Raw genomic sequence first — 15,556 nt, 5'->3', positions numbered from 1 at the left:
AGAGATGTACTATATAAAAATGTTTAAGTTGACAATTGCATTGATTGGGTGGGAGGTGTTCTACTCCAATAAAATTTCATCAAATAACCGTATATCAACGGCACTATAGAGCAGTTTATACTTCTAGTTTAAATACTTAATGAACCATTTTATTGATTGTCAAGACTCAAGAGTCTTTGTTATTTGCGGGTCTTCGCGAATTCAGTCGCCAGAATTTGTAGCAGGGTGACGACATCATAATAATACATTTGTGTTCAATCGATATTATGTCAGGACAAAAAAAAACTCGATTATGGTGTATGAGTAATAATAACCTAGCAATTATTAAACTCGGATAAGTGTTTCACAAATTAACAAAATATTAGTATAATAATAATTTACAGTGATTAAACGTAGCCGTACAACGAAAACGAATGCGACGCGTACAATAATTACCGTACGTATGCGACACTGTCATAGCTCCGTGCATTCTCGGCGCCAAGCGGTCACAATCCCTACGGTGGCGGGCGACCGTTTCACGCCTTCACGGTGGTTGCTACTTGCCCAGCGCTCAGTGCCGTTCGGACCGTGCGTCTTGTATGTGTTCGTGCGTGTCCCATTAGTGTTGTGACATCTAGTTACGTACGTTCGTATCGTCCCGGTAGGCCTATCTTTACATTCCTCATATAATATTTTTTAATATCCATCGCCGTCGGCCAGTCAAAACGCGTAATTCCCGAGAGCTATGCTGGATATGATGAACAAAATGGCCGAACTCAAGTTCGAAGCACCGCTGGCGCAGTTCGAGGAGTCTGACGAGTGGACAAAAATGATGGACGATGACCCGCCGCTGCAGTCGGCCAAACACAACCTCCACAATCACCATCACCAACAGGGAAATAGTCAGCCGACTTCAGGTGGTGGCGTACTCGACGCAGATGAGGAACAACTGGACAACATGCTGTGCGACAACAGCAGGGGTCTTGAACCGGCGAACAAGTCGTCGTGCACGCAATGCGGAGCGAACAACAACAATGTCGGCGTGGAGGTAACTACATCGGACACGGACAATTTTGGCGAGACATTTAGCGGGTCTCTGGAAGACCTGGTGCACACTTTCGACGACAAAATCACCAGATGCTTCTGCGATTACGAGGAGTCTGTAGAGAAATTAGCGCCAGTTCAGATCAGGACTCAGGAAGAAATAATGAACGAATGCCAGTGAGTTGTACTCAGATGCAATTACAATTTATAATAATTAATACTAATTAATGCGATGGCCGATGATGATCGGTTGATTTTATTCCGTTGTATTATTATAATTGATGTTGTTTACTGGAGGGCGAGTCCAGCAGGGTGGATTTTAATATATATAAGTACATAACTATATTTTATACATGCAGAGACTAAAGGGTGAGAATCAAATAATATACCTGCTTGCCTATTGCCTATAGGTTAATTTATTTTAAAATGCTCGAATTGAATTAGTGTTGAACTTCTGCAATGGTCTATAATAACAGCACTTTATGTATACATTACCTAGTATACAACATAAATATAGTCTAATATTGTTCGATTAACGATTTTGCGGTGAGGAAAATGTACCTTGACGTATTATGCAGTTACCTGTATTTATACAGATTATGGGGGCATGTACGATTAAGTTAGGCTATTTTCTGTGAATGCGATGTATAGGTAAAAATCAGTAGCTCATCACCCTGTGTGGGGTAGGTAGTTGTTGTTATAATTTTGTAGGTCAAACATTACATATATAGATCGAACGTCGTCATCGTCGTCATTTAACCGAATACCTTTTTTTCTCAACCGATAATCCCAGACCGCAGTTGCGCATGCGGCATGCGCCACACGGTCCATATAAGCAAAACCAAATATTCCCAGACTCATGCCTTTCTATCTATTACACAATACATATCAATAATAAATACCTATGATAATTGTATATAATTCGCACCCACAAACTATATTATATTTCAATACTCTTTAGTTTCCGAATTAAAACAAATATTCAACTATATTTAATTTCATCGTGATGTATTCGCTTAGATTCCAATGGCTGTGAAAACTCGATTCGCCTACTCGACCTAACACAATATGTATTATTTACGGGTGGACGGGTTATTATACGACTACAATGAGATCGTTACGCCTCGGCACGCGAATAAGTGAATCACCACTGCAAACCATATATTATGTACGTTTATTAAGACAACGAATGGATAATATAATGACGAGAAGCATTATTATTACGATAACAAATGTTGTCAAATGTGTATTGTGACGAACTGATGACTACGCCGGTAATAAATAATAATATAAAAATATCTCGCGATTATTTTACTGTAGGTAGATAGTAGGTACCAACGTCCGTTTCGAAATTTATAGTTTTACCTTGTAAATGTTAACGAACCAATGAATTAAGCCTATACAAATTACAAACAATATTTATTTGAAATCGTGAGCATAACACTGTTTATACTAACTCGTAATAATAAGTGATGTATTTTGTTACCAATTCATTTGACTATAACATACTGAAAGTGTACCTCAGGAAATCACACGAAGTCACTAAATTAATTATCAGTTTTTTTATCATTAATTGACAATTTTTTTGTCTACAACTTTAATAATATAATATTACACAATACATAAGATATATGTTATATATATTATAGAAACATTTCACCCTTGACATATTTTATATTTATTAGTTATTACTTATTAGTGTTATTACCTTATTAGTTTATTACTTGGCCAAGTATACTATTATATTGATGATATTTAAAATTAGTTAATTCTAAATTGCTGATATTAATAATAATCGGACATTTTAAATTATATATATATTTATGAGCATATGGTATATTAAGCCATTAAGGTACATATTATATATGCGGTATGGAATTGTTTCAACAGAATTCTCAGTATGTTGTTCTACAGTTCCAAGCATTATTCTTAAATTTTAGATGCCTATTAAATCTCATAGTATACATTACTACCATTTTACAATACCTAATTTATTGGATATCATAATTTTTAATACGTTATCAATTATTTTTATTTTATTATAACATAATATTATGATGTAGGTATGTATTTTTAGAGAATTTCCGGTGAAAATCGTCACGGAAAGAATAACTATTTTACTTTTTTATATAAACAATCAAGTATCGAACGTTAAAATAGTAAAATTATATTAGGTATAAATAAAATATTTATTTATAAATTGTTTTTAAATATTTTGTTTACATCTTACTGTTATTATAATTATTAATTAGGTCAATAAAAAAATAACTGTAATAATGATTTGTTAATTTAGGTTAAATGCCTTTGATTATTAATCTAATTAAATGATTTATTTGTATTATATTTAATCAATAACATAATTTAAACCAATGCCATTATTATATACTTATATCATAACAATTTACATTATTGTAAAGTATGAACATAAATTAGGTAGTAAATTTTCACATAGTTTATTATTAAAGAAAATAAATTATTTGTATACACATATTATTTAAGCTTTTAATTGAATATGGCTGCTCGGAAGTATTATTTAGATATTTAATTGCAAAATATCAGACATTCTGGATCTAAAGTTAAAAATAAATCATCAACTGCTATAATGTTATTTAAATAATAACCTACAATACGTCTGTTATAGATTCATAAGCATAATTAAATATACTCTGGCTGTTATCCAAAGTTCAAGGTTATGCCTTAAATGCGAAAATTTTAGTTTTGAAATATAATACATACACATATCACATGTAGGTAGTTGTCTATTTTTAACTTTACTTTTTTTGTCAATGCAATCTCAAAGTTTTTACTATAAAAAGCGCTGCCAAAGTTCCAAGATTTATGTTATTGTTTAGGTGGTGAAAGTTGAAATATTTTATTTAAAATATTCATGATTCATCATTTACTGGTTTACTTTAAAACTTATTTTTTGACATATACTTCTAATATGATGATTATATTCGCCATTAGATTTATTTTGATACCAAAGTATATCAAATGATTTTCATTTATCATTATTCCTATTTCCTATTATAATAGTTATAACTTATTACTTACATTTAAATACTTAATACCTAATTAAATAACATAAATATAATTGTTAAAATGAATGAATAAACATTGAATCAATCTATTTATTCGATATAATTTAACTTTAATAAACTAACCTACTTACTTATGTGTTATTATTTATTAAAAATTATAAAAGATTATAATATTTTATGCATAACTGAGTATTAAGTTGGTATTATTAGCCGTAAGGATACTAGATAATATATTATATTGGTGTTAACTTTATGTTATAAATCCATTGGAAATATTTTGTACCTACTTGGCTTCCTATATTACTATCACTGATTATAATTTATAAATAGTGTAGGTAATATACCTATAACCTTCAAAGTTACAATGTTTACTATTGGTGTCTATAATCAGTATAACAGTATCTACTAATAAGTAATAACCAATATATTGTGTTGGTTTGAAACGTATGGTCTCAGTGGTCTTAATGGTGCACGTAGTTGGTACGTCATGATAAACTCTGTAGGTTGCTACCTACCTAATATAGTGCCTACTATTAGTAACAAACTAGTAAGTTACTTTTTTCAGGTGAAAGTTGTTGGACGTTCTCTCATATTTTGTATAAATGTATACTATATGAAAATAATATACTAAGTACTTATACTCTATACATAATATTACATTTTTTTTTTTAGATTCTGAGCGGGGCGATAAATGTATTGATTTTACATGTTGTGTGTGTGTGTTTTTTTAAACTAAATTTACTACTCTACCTAATAATAAATATTTTTCTAGGTTCTACTAATTTTTTAGAATATCGAATTTTGATATTGATGTAACGCTAAAACAAATTATCATAACACGTGCAATTTTCACTGAATGTTTATAGTATCATTTTCTATACTTAATAAAATTTTCAAAGTATTTCAAACCTTTTTAAGTTATTTAAAATATTTGAAATTTTCTATTTTTTTAGTTATTTTTTTTATATAAATGTCAGTAAAATTTTATTTTTTTGGTAAAAAGCTTCAAAATTTAAACAAGGCTCTTAATACCTATATTTTTATAACGGCAGTTAAAAAATATTAAAAACACATAGTTAAACAATTTTTTAATAGGCATTTAAAGTTCGAATTTTGACAAAATTCGTAAAAATTACGACGTTTGGAATTTATTTTGAGTTTGAAATTCATAAAAATTTATATTTTTAAATCTTTGATTTGAAAATCCAGTAAGTACAAGATTCTTCATGAGTTTTTCTAGTTTTATCAAATAAAAATTGTCTACTGAAAAGTATGAATAAATTTTTATGAGCCTTTGAATTACAGTAGGTACCTATCGGATACCTATTCACTCAATTTCTCTTATACCAATATTCTTATTTTATTGTTATTCAAAAACGAAGTAGAAAAAAAAATTGTAAAAACTTGAAATTTACACCAAATGTTTTTTTATCAATTCCTATACTTAATAAAATGTTCAAAATATTAGAAATTTTCCGTTTTTTTTAGTTTTTTATTCTATAAATGTCGATAATATTTTATACATTTGATCAAAAAATTTGAAAAGTTAATACAAGGTTCCCCATAAGTTGATATAGTAGCAATTGGAAAATATAAAAATTACATATTATGCAATTTTTTTTTATAACCGTTTAAAGTTAAAATGTTGTTAAAATTTATTTAATTGAAAATTTACAAATTCTTTAGTTGTTAAAAATGTATAAAACGTTTAAATTGTGTAGCTAAGGATTGAAAATTTAAAACGAAGTTCCACGTAAGTAGTTAATTCTGCTACAAAAAATCTAAACATTTCACAAACACAGTTTTTTTTTAGTTATTTTAAGTTCAAATTTGGATGAAATTATCTATTAAATAACCAATAATATCAATTTTAGCTACATTATTTTAATTTAAAAATATTAACTTTAAACTGTTCCTACATACCTACTATGAATGACTACTGAAGGAGTCGAATGCATAATGAATCTGATTTGATTAATTTTGAATTTATTTTATAGGTACCTACATTTTTTTTAATAATAGCAATTTAATTAATATAGTTTAAAAATATAAAATATCCTAGACTTACAAACCATCTCAGCTCAGAATCGTTTTCGCATACAATGATATTTTATAATTGAATTCAAATTTAATACCATTCATTGCAGTATCCAACTTGTAAACTATACTGTACAGCAGAACATCTACACTTACCAGCTTTTTTTACTTGAATTAGTAATGTATTAATTGCTTGAATTTATGTTGAAATTATATTTTTCATTAAAACGTCTATCTAACTAATATTTTTAACGTACCAATCATTAAATTTCCAAGAAACCAAACTGTAGTCTTTAAGTAAACAATGTAATATTACATATCCCTACCTAATTTAATATTTATAATAAATATTAATAGGTGTAATATATTGTTTATTTTGAACCAAATTTGATAAAATCAGCAAGAGGATTTCAGTTCACTATTTGTTTTATCTCCTTGACCAATGCGCCTATAGCAAATTTGCGTTCAGTAGAACCAACCTAGTATTGTTAAATTGAATATAAGAATGATACTCTGTTATAAAACTTTGAATAAAAATCATTATCTGTGTTTTCTAGCTTATATATTTAGGTTGATTCTGCTTAATGAAAAATTGTCGTGTTGCTCATGTATCTGCAGAGAAATAGAACACATAACAATATAGTGCTTTGACATCGTTTTAATGTGCTCAAACTTCTTGTACCAAAGTGCACTTTAACCATTGTCTGAATTTATTGATAGCTTATGATTATCATATTAGTTTAGTACAGGTTCAGTATTATATTTATTTACTTATTGATTAATACATTATAGTACCTATAGTACATAAATTAGTAATTAGTCAATCAACAACTGCAGTATAAATAAACATGGTTAAAATTAGTAAACACTCATACCATTTTCAAACTATTCACTTTCAATATTTACCTAATGGTTTATTTGTATTTATGATTAATGAACTAATGAGTTTTTAATTTTTAGTGTTTGCATGAATTACAAATACGACTAAATTGCCAATTACTTATTTAATATTTAATATTATTATGTTAACAAAATACACGTGAAAAATACCAAACTATATGTTTTGATGATATTACAATTAATAGTTTGGTCATCTTTTGTACACAAATAATTTGAGATGATTCATACTATCATAACATGAAATTATAACCAGTTGTATTTACGTCTTTCTGCTATGTACCTATGAACATGTGGATTTATCTCAGATACCTAGTCCATAAAAACTAAAAACCAGTTTTAAAACCGCCACCATAATGATGCACATGTCTATAGTAACTAAAAGTAAGCCGAGTAACCAAGACTCCATTTGAACCTATACACTATGCAGTCGATATAATTGCATCAAGATTTTTCACGGTAACTTTTAAATCTAATGTTTGTGTTTATTTACTAAATTTTTTTCAATTAATAAATTATGTAGAATGTACCATTTAATGTATTTTTGAGTAATATTAAGATAAGGCAATTGACACTTGATATTTGACATGTAAACTGCAATGACATTTTATCTTAAAATTATAACAATATTGACTATTGATTATACATATATAAAACAAAATGAAAATACATTATACACAAATGCTAATGTCTATATTATTGGTGCTAGGTAAATTGAGTCCGAGATAAGTTTGGTACATTTTGAAACTTGAAAGCGGTAAATTGAGTCCCGGGGAAAAATAGGTAGTAGGTAAGTTGAGTCACCGAAAAAATAAGGCAGTAGGTAATTTGAGTCCCAGGGAAAAACGATTTATATGCATTTAAAATTTAAAAATGTGCACTATAAAATTTTTATTTGTGATTTGTGGACAATTCATTGACTGCATTGTATATGATTATGAAAATAGCAACATGCATTTTTATTACATAAAAAATAATTATATAATTAATAAAAATGCAATACATGCAAGTCAATGAATGTCCACAAATCACAAATAAAAATGTTATAGTGTATATTTTTAAATTTTAAATGCATATATATCGTTTTTCCCTGGGACTCAAATTACCGACTACCTTATTTTTTCTGGGACTCAACTTACCTACTACCTATTTTTCCCCGGGACTCAATTTACCGAGTTAGGGTCATTTGGGACTCAATTTACCAACCCCGATATTATTATATCTTTTCGATGATTGTAATTTACATACATGGGAATTGTTAAACCTATTGGTTAAAGTGTATTGGAGATGACTCACAGTCGGTTACCATAAAAGAATAAACGACACGATATTGTCAATAAAGGACCTTATACAATTAATTCGTGCCATTCAAATAATCGTCGGGATAAATAAGCAAAAGGTAAACTGAAAAGTCCTTACATAAAAATAATAATATGTATTATATATTTATAATACCTATGGCTATGAGTTAAGTGTTATATTCTATCTCTGTTTATCATACTATTGAATGAAATTAAATCAATGTTGAATCGTGATCACATTTCATGTATTAATAATGATGAAGGGGCCTGGGTGCTGTTCCAAAGAAAAATGATCGAGAACGTATAACGTATAATGATGATTCTGTAACTCTTTTGAACTATCCCACGATGTATAAGTTTGTCTTAATTTGATATTACATATTGTAATGTACTTTAACATACAATTATTCATGCGTTCTTTATATAGTGAGTACGCATTATATATTTTAAGTGGAAGTAATTTGGATTATACAAAATACATATTTATAATATGTAATACCAACACAGGTATACATACGTGCCTGTAGAATATTATCTGCATTCTATATTTAATATTATACATTTATGCTCACATTTTTTTACAAGTTACAACTACGAATAAATACAATTGTATGGCCTAATTGGTGTATAGATTCTTAATCTTATACAGTCAAATTAGACATTTAGTTTTAGTAAATAAAATATTTAAATATAACATAATAACAAAATATAAACTCGCTTAATTAGCCAATTAGGTAAATACCTATAAGATATATCTAGCAGATTACCTGAGATTATTTCGAAAATGAAACATGCACTACTGCGCTACCACTTAGAGGACCCTATACGCACATTTGTTGTCTCAGTCTTACAAGTGCGTAACATAGAAAATTGACGTTTAGCAGATCACGTTTAATTCAGCCATTTTAAAAACTAGCGTAAATTGACCTATTATGAAATTTAATGTTAAGGACTTTATCTTTATTTGAATTGTGGTTTTTAACAATAACTTAGTTTTTAAATTAGTTATGAGGATTTTTAATTTACACTTTTTACATACGCAAAACTTGCTTCAAAATTGAATTATCATAAAAATCTCATATACAAACACAGATAATGTTCTTAACATAAACTTTCATAATAGGTCAATTTACTCTAATTTTTAAACTAACGGAGCTAAACTTAATCTGCTGAGTGTAAATTTGGTATGTTATGCACTTGTAAAACGGAGACAGCAAATGGATGTGTAGCATATTGTTAATGACTGCCGGACTACGCATATAGTATGTAGGTACTTCGTATGTCTGTATATAGGGTGCGCTTAATAGTAATTTTACCAATCCTGCGACATAATAAATGCAATTGTAATGCGTGTAGGAGTGTTAGGCAGATGTCTCGAAATCTCAGATTATATGGACATAATTTATGTACATACCTACTTTATATATAGCCTATGCCCTATAGGTACGCATCTTGATGTGATGCTATTAACGTGTTTTTAAACTACTCAAAAATATATCTATACACAAGCGCAGAACGTAAGAGTTTAAGTACAATCATTGTTCTTAAGAAAGTACTCATATTTGTGTATTATTAGGTAGATATATATTTTTACACCTCTATAATAATTTATATGTATTGTATTCGAGCTTATAATATTTTATTTCATTAACATAGGCGCAAATAGACAAATTATTTTGGGGGGACTAAAGCCCCTCCTATAATATTTTCTAAAAATTATATATGCTCAGTACTAATTACTGACTTTTGAACTGGGGGGACTAAGTCCCCCCCAAGCCCCCACCTATTTGCGCCAATGTTCATTAAAATAATCATTAATTTATAGGTACCATATATTTATGTGCCTACTGCCTACAATTGCCTATATAGGTAGTGTTCAATGTTAATTGTTGCCGTATCTGAATATCTGATATAACATGAAAAAACACTTTTTCTTACAGTTAATTTTGAGATTTTTACCATGATAAATTTCTCGAAAAAATTATAATCACGTTATTTTATTAATTATTCATTAATAGTTGGTAGGTAAATCAAAAAATACCTTTATATTTTTTTTTTGTTTTTTACCTTTAATACTTAGGTGAAGTATATTATGTAATAAACTAATAACCATTCTACGTGACGACCACCGAACTTTTGATACTTTTAAAAAAAGGGCTTCAAATTTCAAAACTTTTAAATTTATTATTTAAATCAGTAATCAATCACACGCCGCTGTAATTGGAAACTGAAATTCCATGTAATCGGTTTAGTAGTAGTTTTTATATCAGGTATTAAACTATTAACTAAAAATTATAGAAGTATTAAATACGGTGTCTTGTAATAATTAAGGTACAAAAAAACATCAATTAAAATTCTAAATAATAATGACAAAATTACTAGTATAACACTCCCAAAGTCTCGAGCAATTAACCTAATTCTCAAACAAAGTAAGTCTATGATTTTAAATTTATGTATCACATTTTCACCTTCTTGGCTACTCATTTGTTTATCAAATAATTTAAATTTGCATAGACTATAGATAATAATTTATATAATTCTATAATAGAAAAAAAATAGACATCAAACGGGTATATACTTTAATTATTTTCTACTTAAAATTCAAACTAGATATTTAGCAAAGGATATTGGTATGAATGTATGATGATATACTGCTTATACTTAATATGTTGTTTGAACAAAGATAGTAAAATGTGAATTAAGTAAAAATTAACAAATAACACCATTTTCAATGTTCGGTATTATCTATCTATGGATTATTATTTTTAAAGTATGCAAAGAAAATCTCAATTTTTGTACATAATATATATTATTTCAAGCTTTAGATAATATTCTAAGTGCATTATCATTTATAAACTTTTTCTTTGTCAGTTTAGTACCGATATTATAATCTCAGTTATAATTATTTAATAGTTTAAAATAAAATAATATTTTGTTGAATGTAAAATATTATATTGGTATATTATTTGAAATAAAATAGTTAAATCATTTATGTGTCTATTTGTGTATAGTATATTAATATTTATACTTAAAAGTACCTTTTAATTTACATTATACATTAGGTACAATTTATAATTTAGCTTTAAGGCTCAACATTACTCATAGAAATTGTATGCATATGTAAAGAGTGCCTTACTGCCATCACATCACTTTTATAGTAAAGGTCAATTGTTTGAGTTACCCTCTAAAATTTCAATGTATGGTTTGTTGAGTCGTCCCTTTTAAATTAGTAGTAATTGATAATATTCATCCGAGTTAATAGACTAAGGCCAAATTATTTATCTACACATTATTCATATTGTATAATATATTAATATAATTTGTAATATATATGTTTATATAATAGGTTTATAACAATTGTTTATTATATAGTTAATAGTTTCAAAAAATGGGTTATCTTTTAAAATATGATAATCTATTAAATATATATATATATCATTAATATTTAATAATGTTTGTCAATTAATGTACCAATAAACATTTTATCATTTTAGAATGTGGTGGACAATCACTGGTAACTTTGGCAATATTCTTCCTATTGATTGGTCCAAGTCATATGCACGCAAAGTTCAATTGCCAGTACTCAATTTGAATAACAACATCCAGGTAAAACAATATAATAAATAGTGGCAATATTGACTTGTTAGTAATTGATATCAAACTCAATGCAAACAATATTCTGAATAGGACGAATCATCAGATGACCTTAGCAGCGAAGATGAAGCCGTTTCAAACGACTTAGATTTGCATACTTTGATATTGTCAGGTCCCAGTGCAGACATTGAACCTCCAACTGCAGATGAAGTGATTAGAGAAATTGATGATATTATGGAAGTATGATGTATATTTTGTAATTTAATATTAATTGTAACCATTATATATATACCAGTGGCGTATATAGGGTGGTGGTGGGGGGTTAACCCCCCCCCCCCCAAAAAAAAAAAAAAAAAAATTGTTTGTTGGTACAGCGCTCATACAAATTTATTATCCAAGTACCCAACAAAGTTAATTTATAATAATAATTAAATACATTTTTTTTATAACCCCCCCCCCCCTCAAAAAAATAAAAATAAAATATTAATTCCTATATACACCACTGTTATATAGTATAAAAACATGTTTAAATCTTAGGAAGGTACTTCAAATGAGTGTACTCCGGACTCAGAACATCCTAAGGAAGTTCATTCACCGTTATTAGAAGAAAGTTAGTTGATATTTATTGATAAATGTAGCCTATTTTTAAAATATTTTTTATTAATACTGTTGATTTTTGTATAGAATTAAAAACATTAAATGTCTCTCAACTCAATGAAGTATACATGGAGTTAGAGTTGCTGATCAGAGACTATTCTGAAACATTAATTACAGAACTGGCTTTAAGAGATGAATTGGAGTTTGAAAAAGAATTAAAAAACTCATTTATATCATTGCTATTGGCTGTTCAAAATCGAAGGAGACAATATCATGTTGAGAAAAAACGTAACTCGAGAGCAGGAAATACAAATAAAAATGTAACAAATGAGCCTAAAGTATGTTTTGTATTGCACGGTTTTACATTAATTTTTTTTTTATAATTGTTCTGTTATTGACAATCTGATATTTTATAGTATTTAACCACAGTCATACCATACCATTTGGATAGTGGACCTTTAAGTAATCAGGCTCTACAAGTTCTCATTAAAAGTATGAAAAATAAATTTATCTATATTTTTAATTGGTTTAATTTATAATATATATATTATAATAACATTTTTAGTATTAAAAGCAATTAACGAAGACAGTCCCACAGTACCAACATTACTAACAGACTACATTCTTAAAGGTAAATATTTTGTGCTTAAGATATTTAGTATATTTATTGTAATGTTAATTAAACAGATACATTAAAAAATGAAAATACATTTTATAATATTACTTTTCCTCTCATATTTAGAACAAGACATTTTGATTATTATAAGACAATATTTCTTTCATTAAATTCTTGTTGATTTTATGAACTTTACTTTTTTTTTTTATATGAAAATTAACTAATATGCACATGCCAATTATTGAGTTTAAAGATTTAGAGTCTAAATAGTTATTTTTCTTCTAATTACAATACATATATTCTAATTATTCTGAAGTTTAGTTTCTAACAGTTAGAATTATTTCTTATTACTTGTATCTACTTTTTTCGCAATACACATATATCAATTAAAATGTATATTAAACTAAGCAACTTGAAGCTCTATTTCTTAATCTATTAGGTACTGAAAACATTTTTAACACTTAACTATAGTATTTTTAATAATTATTGTTCTAAATGTCTGGGTAATCAGTGCAACATTCTTTAATAAGTTTTACTCTTCTTAGTTTTCAAAAAATAATAAAAATGTTATTAATATACATTTATATATATATTTTTATTTCAGTATTGTGTCCTACATAATTGAAGACGGATCAGTAAAGTGAAATGATTAACTGCACTCTGAACTCTACGTGATATAACTTATTTAATATTGACTTACTTGGCATAATTTTTAGATTTTTAGGTTAATAATTTATTATAAGTTCTACTCGAGGTATATTAATTAGAAATTATTAGTACTATATTAAAAAATTCTTGGAATTTGAAATAGAATTTCTGTAATAATAACTACAAAATATCTTTTTTCTATCTAGTAAAAAAAAAGGTCTTATGTATAAATAAATTAAAGTTTGTTTTGTTTTGTGCCATTTAGCTATTATAAAACTAATGAATAATATAGGAATTCATGAATACTCACTTGTAATAATTGAATATCGACATAAATTAAATTAAACCAAAACCTTACATACCCAATTGGTGCTTCAAAATAATGATTAAATTAATAATACTTATATAATAATAGCACAAATGAATAATAATTGATAAATTTAAAATATAATAATATTTCATGAAGTTGATTTCAATAATTGATAAATATCTAGTTAGTTCAGGCTCGCATTTAAAGATACCAAACGAATAAACAATTTGATAATATAATATGATTATGCAGTATAAATTATGGGAAATGTTTATTGTGTCGCGTTGGGACCAAAATGAGTGCAAATCATGATGTGAAAGAGTTATTTTATCCATTATGTTTTTTTTATGTCGTACATTATAATGTCATTCTATATTTCTCAATTTAAATTAGACTAAGTTAATATTAAGATACCTAAAGTATAACTTTAGCTTGATTTTAGTTTATTTATTGTATTGTTTTTGTGATAATCTTTTTATTTATGCTTATGTACAATTTAAAATGTTTCTTTCTTTTTTAAGCTTTATTAATTATTTATATTATATTGTTTAAATGTATATTATATATTAATACTTTCATCGAATATCAGATATAAAATGTTGTATAATATGCTGATATATGATATAACGCCCTCTAGTCATTATATTAATAAATGCAAAATAAATAAATAATTGTCAATGAAAATTATTAGTTATTAATTATTGATTATTATACAGTGTATTAAGTATAGCTGTTTAATAATGTTATTCATTTATTATATAGAGAAAAATAACAATTTTTTTTAAAGATTAAATTCTAAATGAATGAAAGAAATGAATAAGTTATATTGACAAAAATACTGCATAATAATATAAAATTGTATGGTTTTCATACTGTTGTAACTAATGCTAATCCGATAGAATATAGATTATAAAGACCACACTACTTGTTGAAATTGTATGTAAAATATTTTATTTGTTTGTTCAATATTATATCCACCTCTGAACTGTTAAGCGCAAGCCAATTTTATAGACTCATGATCTTTATAACAAAATTAGTGTTTTAATTTAAAAATGTGTGAATTATTTTCAGAGACACATTAATTTTGTAACAAAAATCATAGTCTTTATTATATATAATTTACTTGTGCTGTTAAAGGTGGATTTATTGAACAGTATATTATAAATAAAAATAAAAATATTACATACAATTTCAATGATTAGTGCATTTTTTATTACCTATTGGATTGGATTACTTATAAAGGTATGAAAAGCGCAAACAATTTTACAATATTATGCTGTATTTTTGAAAATATAAATTGCTTTCAGCACAGAACAATAATTTATTCATTCAAAAATCAACTAATTTCAAAATTGTTTTCTTCATATTATAAATCGGTAGCTTTACAAAGGCATTAAAATGGTTACTTACCATGATTTAACTATGCGAGTTAATACACGCATATATATAGGATAATTTCAACAGTTTTTTTTTTAAATTTACCCTTAAATAA

The 15,556-nt window shown here is 26.9% G+C and overlaps 1 protein-coding gene across 1 annotated transcript; it reads left to right on the top strand.

Moving 5' to 3' along the window:
- Window positions 1-540: 540 nt before the first annotated feature.
- On the top strand, window positions 541-14,748 carry Unc-76 (fasciculation and elongation protein Unc-76). The gene is made up of 8 exons (XM_089219883.1): window positions 541-1,200; window positions 11,794-11,905; window positions 11,987-12,133; window positions 12,431-12,503; window positions 12,578-12,828; window positions 12,907-12,982; window positions 13,056-13,121; window positions 13,711-14,748. Exons 1-8 carry the CDS (start codon window positions 725-727, stop codon window positions 13,725-13,727), a joined length of 1,218 nt encoding a protein of 405 aa, XP_089076009.1. The 5' UTR covers window positions 541-724; the 3' UTR covers window positions 13,728-14,748.
- Window positions 14,749-15,556: the final 808 nt, after the last annotated feature.

Source organism: Diuraphis noxia, unplaced genomic scaffold, assembly GCF_037042655.1.
Source record: "Diuraphis noxia isolate RWA-SAM2 unplaced genomic scaffold, SU_Dnox_SAM2 contig0002, whole genome shotgun sequence".
NCBI classification, from domain to species: domain Eukaryota; kingdom Metazoa; phylum Arthropoda; class Insecta; order Hemiptera; family Aphididae; genus Diuraphis; species Diuraphis noxia.
Note: the sequence above shows the minus strand (reverse complement) of the source record. Positions and strands in the feature narration are given on the sequence as shown.

Excerpts from the sequence above, each read along its gene's own strand:
- Unc-76 (XM_089219883.1), top strand. The coding sequence starts at position 725 with ATGCTGGATATGATGAACAAAATGGCCGAACTCAAGTTCGAAGCACCG. Across the intron at positions 12,134-12,430 it reads AAATTGATGATATTATGGAA|GAAGGTACTTCAAATGAGTG; the intron begins GTATGATGTATA and ends TTTAAATCTTAG. Across the intron at positions 12,829-12,906 it reads ATGTAACAAATGAGCCTAAA|TATTTAACCACAGTCATACC; the intron begins GTATGTTTTGTA and ends GATATTTTATAG.